This window comes from Acanthisitta chloris, unplaced genomic scaffold (genome assembly GCF_000695815.1).
Source record: "Acanthisitta chloris isolate BGI_N310 unplaced genomic scaffold, ASM69581v1 scaffold3454, whole genome shotgun sequence".
NCBI classification, from domain to species: domain Eukaryota; kingdom Metazoa; phylum Chordata; class Aves; order Passeriformes; family Acanthisittidae; genus Acanthisitta; species Acanthisitta chloris.
The window spans coordinates 67,149-79,664 of record NW_008667621.1 but is presented as its reverse complement, the minus strand read 5'-3'; the positions used below and the strand labels follow the sequence as shown (position 1 = coordinate 79,664).

At 36.5% G+C, this 12,516-nt stretch overlaps 1 protein-coding gene across 1 annotated transcript in view; it reads left to right on the top strand.

Moving 5' to 3' along the window:
• Nucleotides 1–12,516, top strand: part of LOC103800195 (glutamate receptor ionotropic, kainate 2-like) — a gene marked incomplete at its 3' end in the record, with an annotated part of 157,252 nt that overhangs the window by 115,988 nt on the left and 28,748 nt on the right. The window contains exons 2-3 of the mRNA XM_009072566.1: nucleotides 6,643–6,810; nucleotides 10,659–10,916. Coding sequence (XP_009070814.1) covers nucleotides 6,643–6,810; nucleotides 10,659–10,916 — 426 coding nt within the window. The remainder of the gene's footprint in view (nucleotides 1–6,642; nucleotides 6,811–10,658; nucleotides 10,917–12,516) is intronic.

Below are 12,516 nucleotides of genomic sequence, written 5' to 3'. Positions count from 1 at the left end.
GATGAACAGCCCCAACTCCCTCAGCCTGTCTTCTTTGGGGAGATGCTCCAGTACTCTTATCCTCACATTTAAATAAAATAGCCCAAACTCTTTCTGTTTTGATGTTTAGTTTAACATCAAGAGTATAAACCTAACATTGACTGGTTATTTAGCCCCTTACTTGTTGTATAATGAGAAAATATGCAGTTTTATTTGTTTTAAATCGGTGGATAATTCAAATCCTTTTAGGAGGAACATGCCTTAAAATTGCCAGTTTCATGCAAGTACCCTAAAATAGCAATCAAAAGGTAACTTAGATGCTGAAGCTAATAGTTCTATGCATTTTATAGTGCAAAATTTGCAACATTGTGATCCTGCCTTCATATGCTGATTCCACAAATGCTTTTAACAGAAATTATATTTCATTTCAAAACATGTTAGATCTTCCAGCAGTTGTGCCTATGTTGTAATGTTGAGGTATTTTGGGATGAGATATTTATTTTTAGAAAAACTTATTGTCCTAAGTCATGCAGGAAATCAGTGGCAATGGAAGTAAACCCCAGAAATTCCAGGTCCTACTTCCCTCCTCCAAACCCTATGCACACCTGGTATGGATAAAAGACATGGCTGAAGTGTGCTGTATTTTCCCACAGTGGTTTATCCACATAAAAACAACTTCAAAGTCAAATAAGCAGCAATTTCTTTGCCTAATGATAATTTTAATTTTTTTTCCTGTTGTGAGATTCAGAAAGCTTTCAATATAATTTTGAAAAGGGATAACAAAACATGGTGTAGTCCATATTCACACTACTGTATTCTAAGTTGATATAATTCCATAAAGTCTATTACTTTGTGGAAAATATTGTAAGGAAGAAAATTTTTCATTTGCTTTTAATATCTTGATTGAAAGTGATTCAATTTCTTAAATCCTGTTCCAGACAGAAATAAGTGGCTAAGATGTAATTTTGTTCTGTATTTAGAGGAAGCAAAAGTCTAAGCTGTCAGCCTTTAAGGAAGCCTTTGAACCACCTCTATAACTTTCAAACCCATAACAGAATCTGAAACAGGATTATCGATATGGTGCATAGCACACTTGATTAGGGCTAAAATACCTTCAGCCAGCAGCTGTGATCAGTCACTGTGGCACAGCACCTACTATGCCTCCAGCTCCCAGTACCATACATGCCATGCCAGCAATATTGTGGGTTTTTTTTGGATGAGCCTCTTTACTGCCTTCGGGCTATGCCTGTATTTGGAGAAGTGTAGTCCATTCACACTTCCAAAAAGCCATCACTTCCATCTCTGGAAATGTCAATAGTGCTCCCATACATTGAACTCTCATATGCTTTTGACTTACTATCATCTCCATATAGTATCTCTTTATATAATTGTTGGCTCTGATTACCAAATGGCCAATTTCCAAACTAGACCATGTCAGATATAAACATATTTTACCTGACAGAAGTTGTTTGTCACAGATACCAGTTACTCCCTTCTCCCAAACGTCCTGGTTAATTAAACAAAGACTAAGAGTTCATGTTTTCTGAATGGGAAGAAGTTGAAAGAGGAGATATCTGTTTGTCACATCAGGATTAGATCTGGGCATCATAGTTATCTTAGATTCAAAGTATTGTTCTGAGATGAGGAAGAAGAAAAAAAATAATTTAATTCCTGTACAACTTCATGTGAATTTATTAGTAAATCCCTGCAAAGACACTATATAGGATGGTTTTCAGTTGCTCTTGGATATCTGGCTTGGATTTTTCTGTCTTAATTATTCTGCATCACCATGATTGTTCAGGTGCTGATCACTACTAAAAATCTAGTGACCTTTTGCTAGCTGATTGTTCTGGCAGTAAAAACATGAACTGCTCAGCTATACAACAGTCACGTACTGTACACAGCCAATAAAACTTGATGAGCTACAGACTGAGCAATATTCCCTAGACTTACTATTATAGGGCAGAGACCAACTTATCATTAACACTTGTGCTGGTTTTGGCTGGGGCAGAGCTTTCTTCACAGTGGCTAGTATGTGGCTAGGTTTTGGATTTGTGCAGAACACATGGCTGATTATGTAGAGATGTTTTTGTTATTGCTGAGCAGAGCTCACACAGAGTCAAAGCCTTTACTGCATTCCTCACTGCCACACTGGGAAGGGAGTTGGGGCTGCATGGGAGATTGGGAGGAGACACAGCTGGGACAGGTGACCCAAACTGACCAAAGGGATATTCCATACCATAGGACATCATGCTCAGTATATAAAGTGGGGGAAAGAAGGAGGAATGGGGGATGTTTGGATGGTGTTTGTCTTCCCAAGTAAGTGTTACATAGCCCTGCTCTCCTGGAGATGCTGAACACCTCCTGCCCGTGTGAAGCAGTGAATGAATTTCTTGTTTTGCTTTGCTTATGCATGTGGCTTTTGCTTTCCTTATTCAACTGTCTTTGTCTTGACCCATGAGTTTCTAGCCATTACCCTTCTGTTTCTTGCCCTCATCCCACTGATGGGGGAGTGAGTGAGTGGCTGTGTTGTACCTGGCTACTGGCTGGAGTTAAACCACCACAATATGGTAAATGAGAAAGTTGTATATGAAACCATTAAAGCAAGCTAAGACTTTTATGCACATTTTATTAATACTTTTAAGTTTCTGCCTCTTTTGATGTAGCAGTGAAATTCCAGTCATTTTCTACAGGATCTGCTACTGCTTGTATCTGAGAACTGATGTTTCTACCTATCACGGGTCTATAAACTCTGCTGAAAATAAGATGAATCCCAACACCTCTGTTTTTCAAGCTGTTGAAGAGAGATAGGCATTGGCTTAGCTGCTTGTCCACATATCAATGGCAAGATTTATGACTCTTCCATCTGCTTATCTGCAAGCATGCAGTGCATTCCTCAATTTGATTATTAATAAGGCTATCTGGAATACAAAGTACAGCAGCTGTAAAGAACAGCCTGCTTGGAAGGGAACAACATGACACTATGCTATAACAGCTTCTGGATACCACTATCCCTTTATAATTGAGTGTACCTGAAGTGGAAAGACAAAGCTTTATATTATTTTCCTATTTTATAAAAAATAATGCAATGTGTTTTGTGACTTGTCTCCTGATATTAAGCCAGTTGATTTACACAAAGTTATCTTTAAAAATACTCCAAGTTGGGGTGGATTTTTTTGCTATTATTTAGGTAATCAACAACAAATATAGGAACATAATGGTAAGGCCAAGACAGTTTAAAGTTACCAAATATCTGCTTACATCTTATGCAGCAGTGGAAAAAACACCATTTAAAATTTTTCCATTCCTGTCAATGCCTGAACTCACGAGTCTTTGCTGAGCATCCTGGAAATATTTGATGCATAGACTTCCAAGCACACTTAGGAGATCTCTCCATCTGGAGAGTGAGGATCTGATTTTTCTGATAGTCAGAATGCAGATGTCTGTCTGCCTAAGCTCCTGTTCTGCTTACTGTGTGAATCCAATTTAAACTGCTTAGATGTTCAGTTTAGAAATGGTGGTGTCGCATGTGGAACATTAGGTTGGCTAAAGCTGGCAGCTGTATTTACTACTGAGGAGCCTGGCATTTTCAGTCATTTTGCATATGAGTTGGACATGCCACTCTTTTGGGAACCTGTTAATTAGAGTGTCTTAGTGTAAAGGTTAAGATGAACCTATACCTGCCAGCATCCAATATACTGAACTATGGAATGCTCCTCACTTGCTGCTTGAGCAGACAGATGCAGAAGTAGCATAAAACTGAAATGAAAGGGACCTAGTGGAAGTTTGACAACCTACAGGTTAAAAACATCTAGGAAACTTCAAATATATGATCTCATTTATATTCCTCTAGGGTTCTTGTTTTTAATTCAGTGTCTAGCTAGTGTAAAATGTGAAAATATTCAGGAGCAGGAATCAGAAGATATGTTTTGCTTCCTCCTAGCAAAATACCCTATTCATAGAACAACAGAAACAGGTTATTCTACCTCTGTTTTCCTTAGGAATGGAAATATACCCTGAAACAGGCAGACCATACACTGCTAGCTTTTCAGGGGATACATTTATCACAGGGACAGGGAAAGTGTGAGTAAGGGAAGAAACCACAGGATGGTGTATGTGGGAAATTACACATCAGTGCCACTCATCAGAAATGGAGGCTTTGTCGTCCTCATAAATTGTCTTGCTATGTGATGGACTGTCACTGACCTTAGGAATTGCCTAGATATGAGAGGTCAAAATAAAATTTCATTTCTTTCTTCTGCTGAGAGCAGTGGCTGAATCTTTGACAAGGAATTCCTTATCTCTAGAATTTAGAAATCAGCAGAATGAATAATGCAGGCGTAAAGAAGGAAGATTTTATTGAGCTTCAGACACATTGGAATTGCAGAAGAAATTTTTTATCACAAAAACTTCAGGAGAGGAAAGATATTGTAATGTTTATTTCTCTTTATTAATCCATTGCAGATCAGGATATATTTTTGTGTTTTTTCATAACTGTTTGTTTTGATACTAGTTTATTCAAATATATTTGAATAACTGCCTTCCAGATGCCTTAGGAAAGCCTATGAAATCGATCTTAAATTTCATTATGTTTATGGAAATGTATTTTTTTTTCTCTTTTAACTTATTAATTAATTTTTAGATTTCTACAGGAATTTTTATTATGTTTATGGAAATGTATTTTTTTTGTCTCTGAATATCTATACTTTCAATTTATTAATTAATTTTAGATTTCTACAGGAATTTTAAAATATTTTCCCCAAATCAAAATATTATCTTCCTGTGTCACAGGTTGAATTCTAATAGTCTTATATTTACCTGAGTGTTATCCAAGTTTCTTTTGCTTTAACTTGTGAAGTATTATTAATATTGGTTACTGGTTATATATACATTCTGTGTTCAGTTGGATCCTTTCCCTAGACAGCTAATTTTTCTTAAGAGTCTGCCTTTCTCATCACTGCCTCATACCCAGTTTTAAATAAGAAATGTTTAAGTAATTATTAGTCACATCTTATCTCAGTGGCTAGGGCTTGTGCTTTTAAATTAATATATGAGCATCTGCCTCTAGAGCTCTCACCAGGAATTTAAGGGCTCTTTTGGAGAAAAACAATAAACACCACCATTCTGTATTGAGACATGCCTTGTAAAAGGCAGGAGATTTGCAAAAGCAAAAAGCCTTTTATATTTAATACCATCAGTATTAAATGATGACATTATATTAAGCACACAGTCTTTTTGCTTTAGAATCAGTTTATCTACTTGGTTGCTCACAAAACTGATTACAAACTGACTGCAGTTTGTGAAGTTCAGTTGGACTCAGTCACTCTAAATTCAGATCCTGAGAGCTTCTTGCTGAGAAAGTCGTGTTGAATAAATTTTGTTTCAGACAATACAAAGTCAGATTTCCCCATTGCTTTGAAAATAAATACATACAAGCTAGGACAGAGCAAATGAATCTTGTTTCTTGCAGAAGCACAGTGCCTGGCTCATAATTAGTGATCCTGAGATGATGGCCATTGGCTGTCATTAGCAGTGACAGATGCTGTTAGCATGAGGACTGAAGACACCATAAGGATGCTGATCATTTTTCTCAGGCATTCCATGTCATCACAGGAAGGGAATATCTTGAAATTACTTTTATTGTTGCAGGTATCCTTGGCATCCCCAGATCCAAGAATAAATGATATTACCCCAATGCATGTATAAATTCACATTTCACAGGCAGTGATATCTCATTAATGAGAAAAGCTGAAACACAGCACTGGTTCACAAAGGCATTTGCTTCATTTAAGATTAAAACTGGCTCAGATGTGTTCTAGAAGTTGTCTGCTATTCAGAGAATGTCCTTCTCTGGTAATCTGCCTTGTTTTGGGATGTTTTCATTGCATCAGAGAGGTTATGCAGGGCATAGTTGTTTAGGTTCCTGTGTTTGCAGAGAATGAGGTTAACATCTACCTGCAGCTGAGGACAAAAGAGCAGAATTTCAACCTTTTGTTCAACATATTTATCAGTTCAGGTAAAGAGTCATGCTAAAATATCTATACATCTTCATTTCTGGAGGGAGTTTTAAGCATTCCAGTTCCATGCTCCTTTGTATGTTGTATTTCCAGTGAACTGTTCAGTTCACTATAGATGTTTTGTAAGCCTAGAACAGCAGAAAGCAAAAATCCAGAAATCTCCCTTCCACCTGCCACACACACAGAGTTGGTGCTAGATCTGGAAGAGGTACATGTATTCATTTTGAGTTTAACTATGCAAAATAATAATTAAATATTCTTCATCCCTCTTCTATTTTGCTTCTAAATAGTGTTGTTAGTGTATTTTGCCACACTTTTTAAAATTCACAGTATTAGAGTGAATATTGTATGAAAAAAAACCCCAACAGGTTTTCCTCGAGTTCCTTTTGATTTGTTTATTAGAGTGAATATTGTATGAAAAAAAAAAAAAAACCAACAGGTTTTCCTCAAGTTCCTTTTGATTTGTTGCTGGGTTATTGTTTGATTCAACTCTCACCAAAATTGTGAGTTGCACTCTATCAGGTTTGTTAAACTAAATATTTTGAGCTGATGAATCTTTTCCAAAAGGATGATTAAAGACATTATTTTATGCCCTTTTCGCTTACTAGTGGTTTGTTTTGTTCTTTCTTTTTTCTCCCACTACCAGGAGGCATTTTTGAGTGTGTGGAATCTGGTCCAATGGGAGCAGAAGAATTAGCCTTCAGATTTGCTGTGAACACAATCAACAGAAACAGAACTCTTCTGCCAAACACCACATTAACATATGACACCCAAAAGATAAATCTCTATGACAGTTTTGAAGCATCCAAAAAAGGTAACCTTTTGCATAATTAATTTTTTTAATGGGGAGCTAAGACTTACTTAGTTTACCTACCTGAAAAAAAATGTCTATCCACTGAAATCATATGCAAAGAGACTGTGGCATTATTGTGGCTGACACTGAAGAACTGCTTTGTTGAAGGCTGTAATGGTAACTGCTTAAAAACTATGTTGTCACCTGACCCTATCTAAAATCTATTTCCTTAAATATTTAAAATCTGAAATAAATTTTGCTGAACATTGTGACTAGGGTGTTTTTGAGACCAGCTCCTTTGGAGTGAGTAAATGCTATCTCCAGACTTTATCCAGCAAAATGCCAAGTTCCCTCAAATTGTAGTGAACCTGGAATCAATTTTAAGCATTCAATCACTTTAAGTGCATTTCCACAAACACCTTTATATCATTAATCATGTGTGGACTTCAAAAGGGAAGTAGTTGCAATTTTGTGCATCATACATCAACATGGCATAAAAAACATCCTAAATATTAAGTCTGTGCTTAAGAATATCTTTGTCAGGTGAATCTCTAGGCCTGGGTTCAGCTGTTTTCTCCTCACTATAAATGATTCAGTTAAAGAAAAATTGAAAGTTAAAATTAATTTTGAGCATTATTCCTAAATTTTCAAATCTTTGATTCTCAAAAAATCCAGGTTTTCAGATTACTTTGCATTCAAGTCAATGACAACAGTCACAATGTGTTCTACATCATTGTCATATCCTAGACAGTATAAACAGTATTGCATGTTCTTAAGAAACAGGTTTTTATAAATCAAAGAGCTAATTTCATATGAACATTTTCCTTAAAAAGAGATTAAGCAGGGTGAAGGAATTGGAGGTCAGCCTGTGTTTCTTGTGACAGGTTTCTAGCCTAAATCTGCCAAATGATCTTTTCCCAGCATGCCTCTCCCAAGTGTTGGAGCCTGAAAGCTTAATATAATAAGGGATTTTTGCTGTTATAGTCAGCTAAGATGAATAAAAATGTTTGATGCAACATTAGAAATGATACATAGGGAAAAGCTGCCGTGACATGATGAAATGTATCTTAAAAGTGGAACATAATGCTGATTAAAAAATTCAATTTAAAACTCCTGAGAAATTGTTTTCTCACTTGCTATAACGTACAGAGTTAATCTTGCTAACCTGTTTATCTGTTTGTTTGACAAAGTAACAATTCTAATATAGAGGTTTATTGTTAGGTATGAAAAGACACAGTATCCATTTGTACAGAAATACACACATTTTTGTCATTGAAAGATGCTTTGACTTATGAAAAATGTTACAGGCTAAATAACTATGCCTAGCAAGATGGTTTCTTTGCAGAGGAGAGTGTGTGGTAAAAGAGAGAGGCAAAAACTTTTAACATTGTATTTTTCAGTTTTTATTCTAGTGTTTTGGATGATGGATTAAACCAGTTTTGAGAGAAACTACTCCTTCCTTTCCATCTCAGCTGACAGTGAATAAATGGGCTGATCCTTAATTCTGCCTCCTTCATTCTCCTTTCCTTGTCACCTTCCAAACTCAACTGCTCCCTCAGTCCAGCACATGTTGACTTGTGGAATCTTATGGGGCAGTTTCTCCCTGTTCCTGAGGGAGGATGTAGAGAGCAGAGAAGTTTCTTCTGAGATCTTTTATTCTGTAACCCTTTCCTAAGACAATGCAACTACTTTTAGCCCTTACTTGGGGTTTGCTAGCCCTAATATGTTACTAATTCTTGTCCAACTGGAATAGTTGATGTTAGAATGGCAACATGGTATTGATTAGATCTATTGAATAGATTGTATAGATATTTTTCCCCACTTGCATCGTGGATGATAATGCAACTCTCTATTTGTAACTGGTTGGCTATATCAAAATCTGTGTAATCTTCCAGTGCTAATAGCTTTTTGCTTCATCAATTCACAATACAGCCAACTACATTTGAGCTCACAGGTGCTTTAGTTCAGAATCAAAGGCTAAAGGTTAACATAAAATGGTTCATTTTATTATGATGGCTCCAAAGCAGAGTTTTAACAATGAGGTTTAAGCATTTGACTCATTTTTGTGGTTCATGATTATGTCCATTAGTGAGCAGGCAGGTGCTGCATCAAAAATAGCCTGTTTAGACTTTTTAGTAACACATACTTTTGAAGTTGAATATAGATGATGAAACATTAACGGGTTTTTACAGGTACTATATGAAAGAGCAACCTGAAGGCAAGATGGTATTTCCAAGACTCTGTTTCATAGAAGAGTAATGTAAATACAACAAAATATTCCTTGATGTGCTAGAAAAATTGCTATGCATCTGATAGAGCCAGTGCCATATTAAATCACGTGTGAAAGCATTGCATTATTCAAATCTCCGAAACGGGGGAAAAAAAAGCCCATTGAAAAGCCATCTGGTAGCTATTGCTGTTGTTAGTGATCCCATTTACTGACATTTGCATAAAGCTTGTTGATTACTCTTAGGAAGGGCAATATTAGCATAAATGTTTTTTTATCAAGCTAGTCATTTAGGCGACACACCGAATAGCAATGGAGCTCCTGTGTGTATGAGAAGTTCATTTAAACCATGGATGTTCTGCAGGAATAAGAAGGTGTGCCAGCATAGTTTTGAAATGTTCTTGAAAGACTTAGCAATATTTTCCTCAAGTTGAAAAGAATATGCACAGCAAAACAATTAATTTTGAATTGCTGAGAAAAGTGATGCGGCAAGATGTGTTTCTACTTCTTGTTTCCTCAGCTGTCAGGAATATTGATGGTGGAGTAACAGTATTAATTAATCAAACCACATACAAATACTTGCATCAAGTTTGGATTAGGCAGATACTTTTCATTACTTCCCTCTACTGAACAAGTTGTTTTCTTAGAAGACAGAATCTGTTGTTTTTCAGAACTGCATGTTCATAAATGTTGAACAACATGGGCTAAAATACTGTCCCTCAGTCTTGACTACTTTTCCTGCCTTGTTTTTGGCTAACTAATATTCCCCAAGCAGATGGTGCAGTATGCTGTGGGAGATAACACAGACTAGAGATTTCTAATGAACAGAATAGGTAGGGCCAACCTGTATCAGAAAGCAGAGATTAGCCTCTTGAATGCAGCAGTATCATGTTGGTGACTCTCAGAGTCACTTTTATATACTAATGCAAGTGTAGCCAAACTGAGCATTTCCAGTGTTTAAGAAGGGACATTGACATTTTTCTTTCACTAGCAGATAGCAATTTCACTCTAGGGAAAATATGGGCCTTTAAATTTTACTAGTCAACATGGCTACTTTCAGAGACAGAAATTCAAATGTCCATTTCCATGAAATTTATCTTGTACCTGATAATTGACTAGAATCTACTTAACATGTACAATTTCTGAGTAATTGGGATCTCAGTAGAAATAGTGCTGATTGATTGAGGAAGAAGTTAACGCTTGAACAGCCTAGACTAGAATATTCTCCCATATGGCCCTTTTCCAAATGTAAGATGCAGCTAAGCATAAATCTCCTTTCTTGTCAGTGCTTTTGAAAAGATACACAATCGCAGCTAAGCATAAATCTCCTTTCTTGTCTGTGCTTTTTAAAAGATACACAATCACTGGCCTTTGTGACTTCCTCTGACATAGAAGTGTTTATTAAACATAACCGAGTGCTCTTTAGATGTTACAAACTGATGAATAGCAACACTTAATGAAAGCTTGGAAATGTATTCTGAAGTTGAAATCTGTAAGTGGAGGTGTTACACAAGAAGGGAGCTCTGTCAGCAATATGGTTGTATTTCATGGAGTGCCTTTTGTTTAATGTGAATTGTACGATACCTTCTGGCACACTGCCTTCTTTCCTCTCATCATTGACAGACTTCTGTCTCCTCTTCAGCCTGCGATCAGCTGTCCCTTGGGGTGGCTGCCATCTTTGGACCCTCCCACAGCTCCTCAGCCAATGCTGTGCAATCCATCTGCAACGCTTTGGGTGTCCCACATATCCAGACCCGCTGGAAACATCAGGTGTCAGACAACAAGGACTCCTTCTATGTCAGCCTCTATCCAGATTTCTCTTCACTCAGCCGTGCCATCCTCGACCTTGTGCAGTTCTTCAAGTGGAAAACCGTTACCGTTGTTTATGATGACAGTACTGGTAAGGCTAAAACATTAGACTATGTGCAAATGTATTGACATGTACAAAGTGAGGGGGGAGGGGTGTCATCACTTATGCTTCTTAATTTGAGAAATCTTAACTAATCGACAAGAATTTCTGTTGGTGAGGCAGTGTATAACAAACAATGTGGATTTATTAGCATAAGTATTCTCATAAGTATGCTTCAGTTGCTGAATTCTGTGTGTTGGAGCTCACAGCTGTCAATAAATCAGGCACACTGTGTTTTTTTTGCAGTGTTTTAACATTTCCTAACAGCTATGTCTTTTGATTTTATTTAAAACTTCAACTTGGAAGGAAAATATGGCAACTTGAAAGATATACTAGTATCCCCAGTGAAATAGAAGGCTGAAATTCTGGTGCTGCTTCTGGCATTGGTTAAGTTAGAAAACAGATGCCATATTTGTTTGGAATTTCAGTATCTGCTTTTTCTGAGAGAATTGAAGAAGCAGCCTTGGTTTTAGTTGGTAGCAATTGAAATCAAAGTTTGGAGGCTTGTTTTGCAGATGAATCACACAAGTTAAAAATGAACTCCTGACTTTCCAGAAGAAATATACCAGTTTCCTACCTTTCCCTTTCCCTTAGTCACCCTAAAATTTCTTTTGACCTTCAGTTTTGCCATGAAAGTGACAGATTTGAAAAATACTGTAAAACCTAAATTTCATTTGAGGTCTAGTGGTGGTCAAAACTAAGACCTTGGTGAAGAGGAAAATCTGACTGTAACGGAAGATACAAGGACTATACTTAGCCAAACATAATATATTTAATCTTCTTGAAAATGTTGCTAACTTCTTCTATGCTGGTTGATCTCTCACTGGCAGGAAAAGAGCATGGTGAGCCTCAAAGCCTTCTCATGGTTCAGTGAACTGGAAGACTGTTCTCATAACATTATGCTATCCAAATCTGAACTTAAAAACTAATAAGATCAAGAAGCAATGTGTTAGATGTGAGGCTACCTGTAGGGAAGACTTACTCTGCTAGATAGACAGCAGTTACTACAGTAGGATAGAATACTGGTCAAGCCCAATTAAGATGCCAGTGTAGCTATAAAAAGGAGAGAAGGGAGCAGAGAAGAAACTTTATCAGTCTTTATAACTGATTTTTTTCTTCATGCCTTTTAAAAAATGCAAGGCAGTGAACTTGACAGGCTTCCTCTCTAAAAGTTTGTTGGCTGATGTCACCAAAAGCCTCAGGTGATCAAACTTCTGATTACAAGTTTAGCTTTATGGAATTAAGGCAAGGAATAAGTTTCTTTCTTAAAAAGTTTAGCTTTATGGAATTAAGGCAAGCAATAAGCAGATTGTTTCTTTCTTAATTTTTTTTTTATTGAAATAGGAAAGGAAGTGAAAAGCAGCCTCAAATTTTAATTTTATGACTGAAAAAAGTAATTTATGGTTCAGTGAAATAGTTATAGACTTCAGATTGTATAAACTGGAAATATTTCACCTTGATTTAAATAATTTGCAGGTTAACTGGTTTTTTAATAAACAGATTACCTTCTGTTCTTTCTGCTAGAAAATTCATATGTTTTAACTGTGAAACTGCTTTGCTCAATATATTCAAATAATTCTCTTCCCTCTCT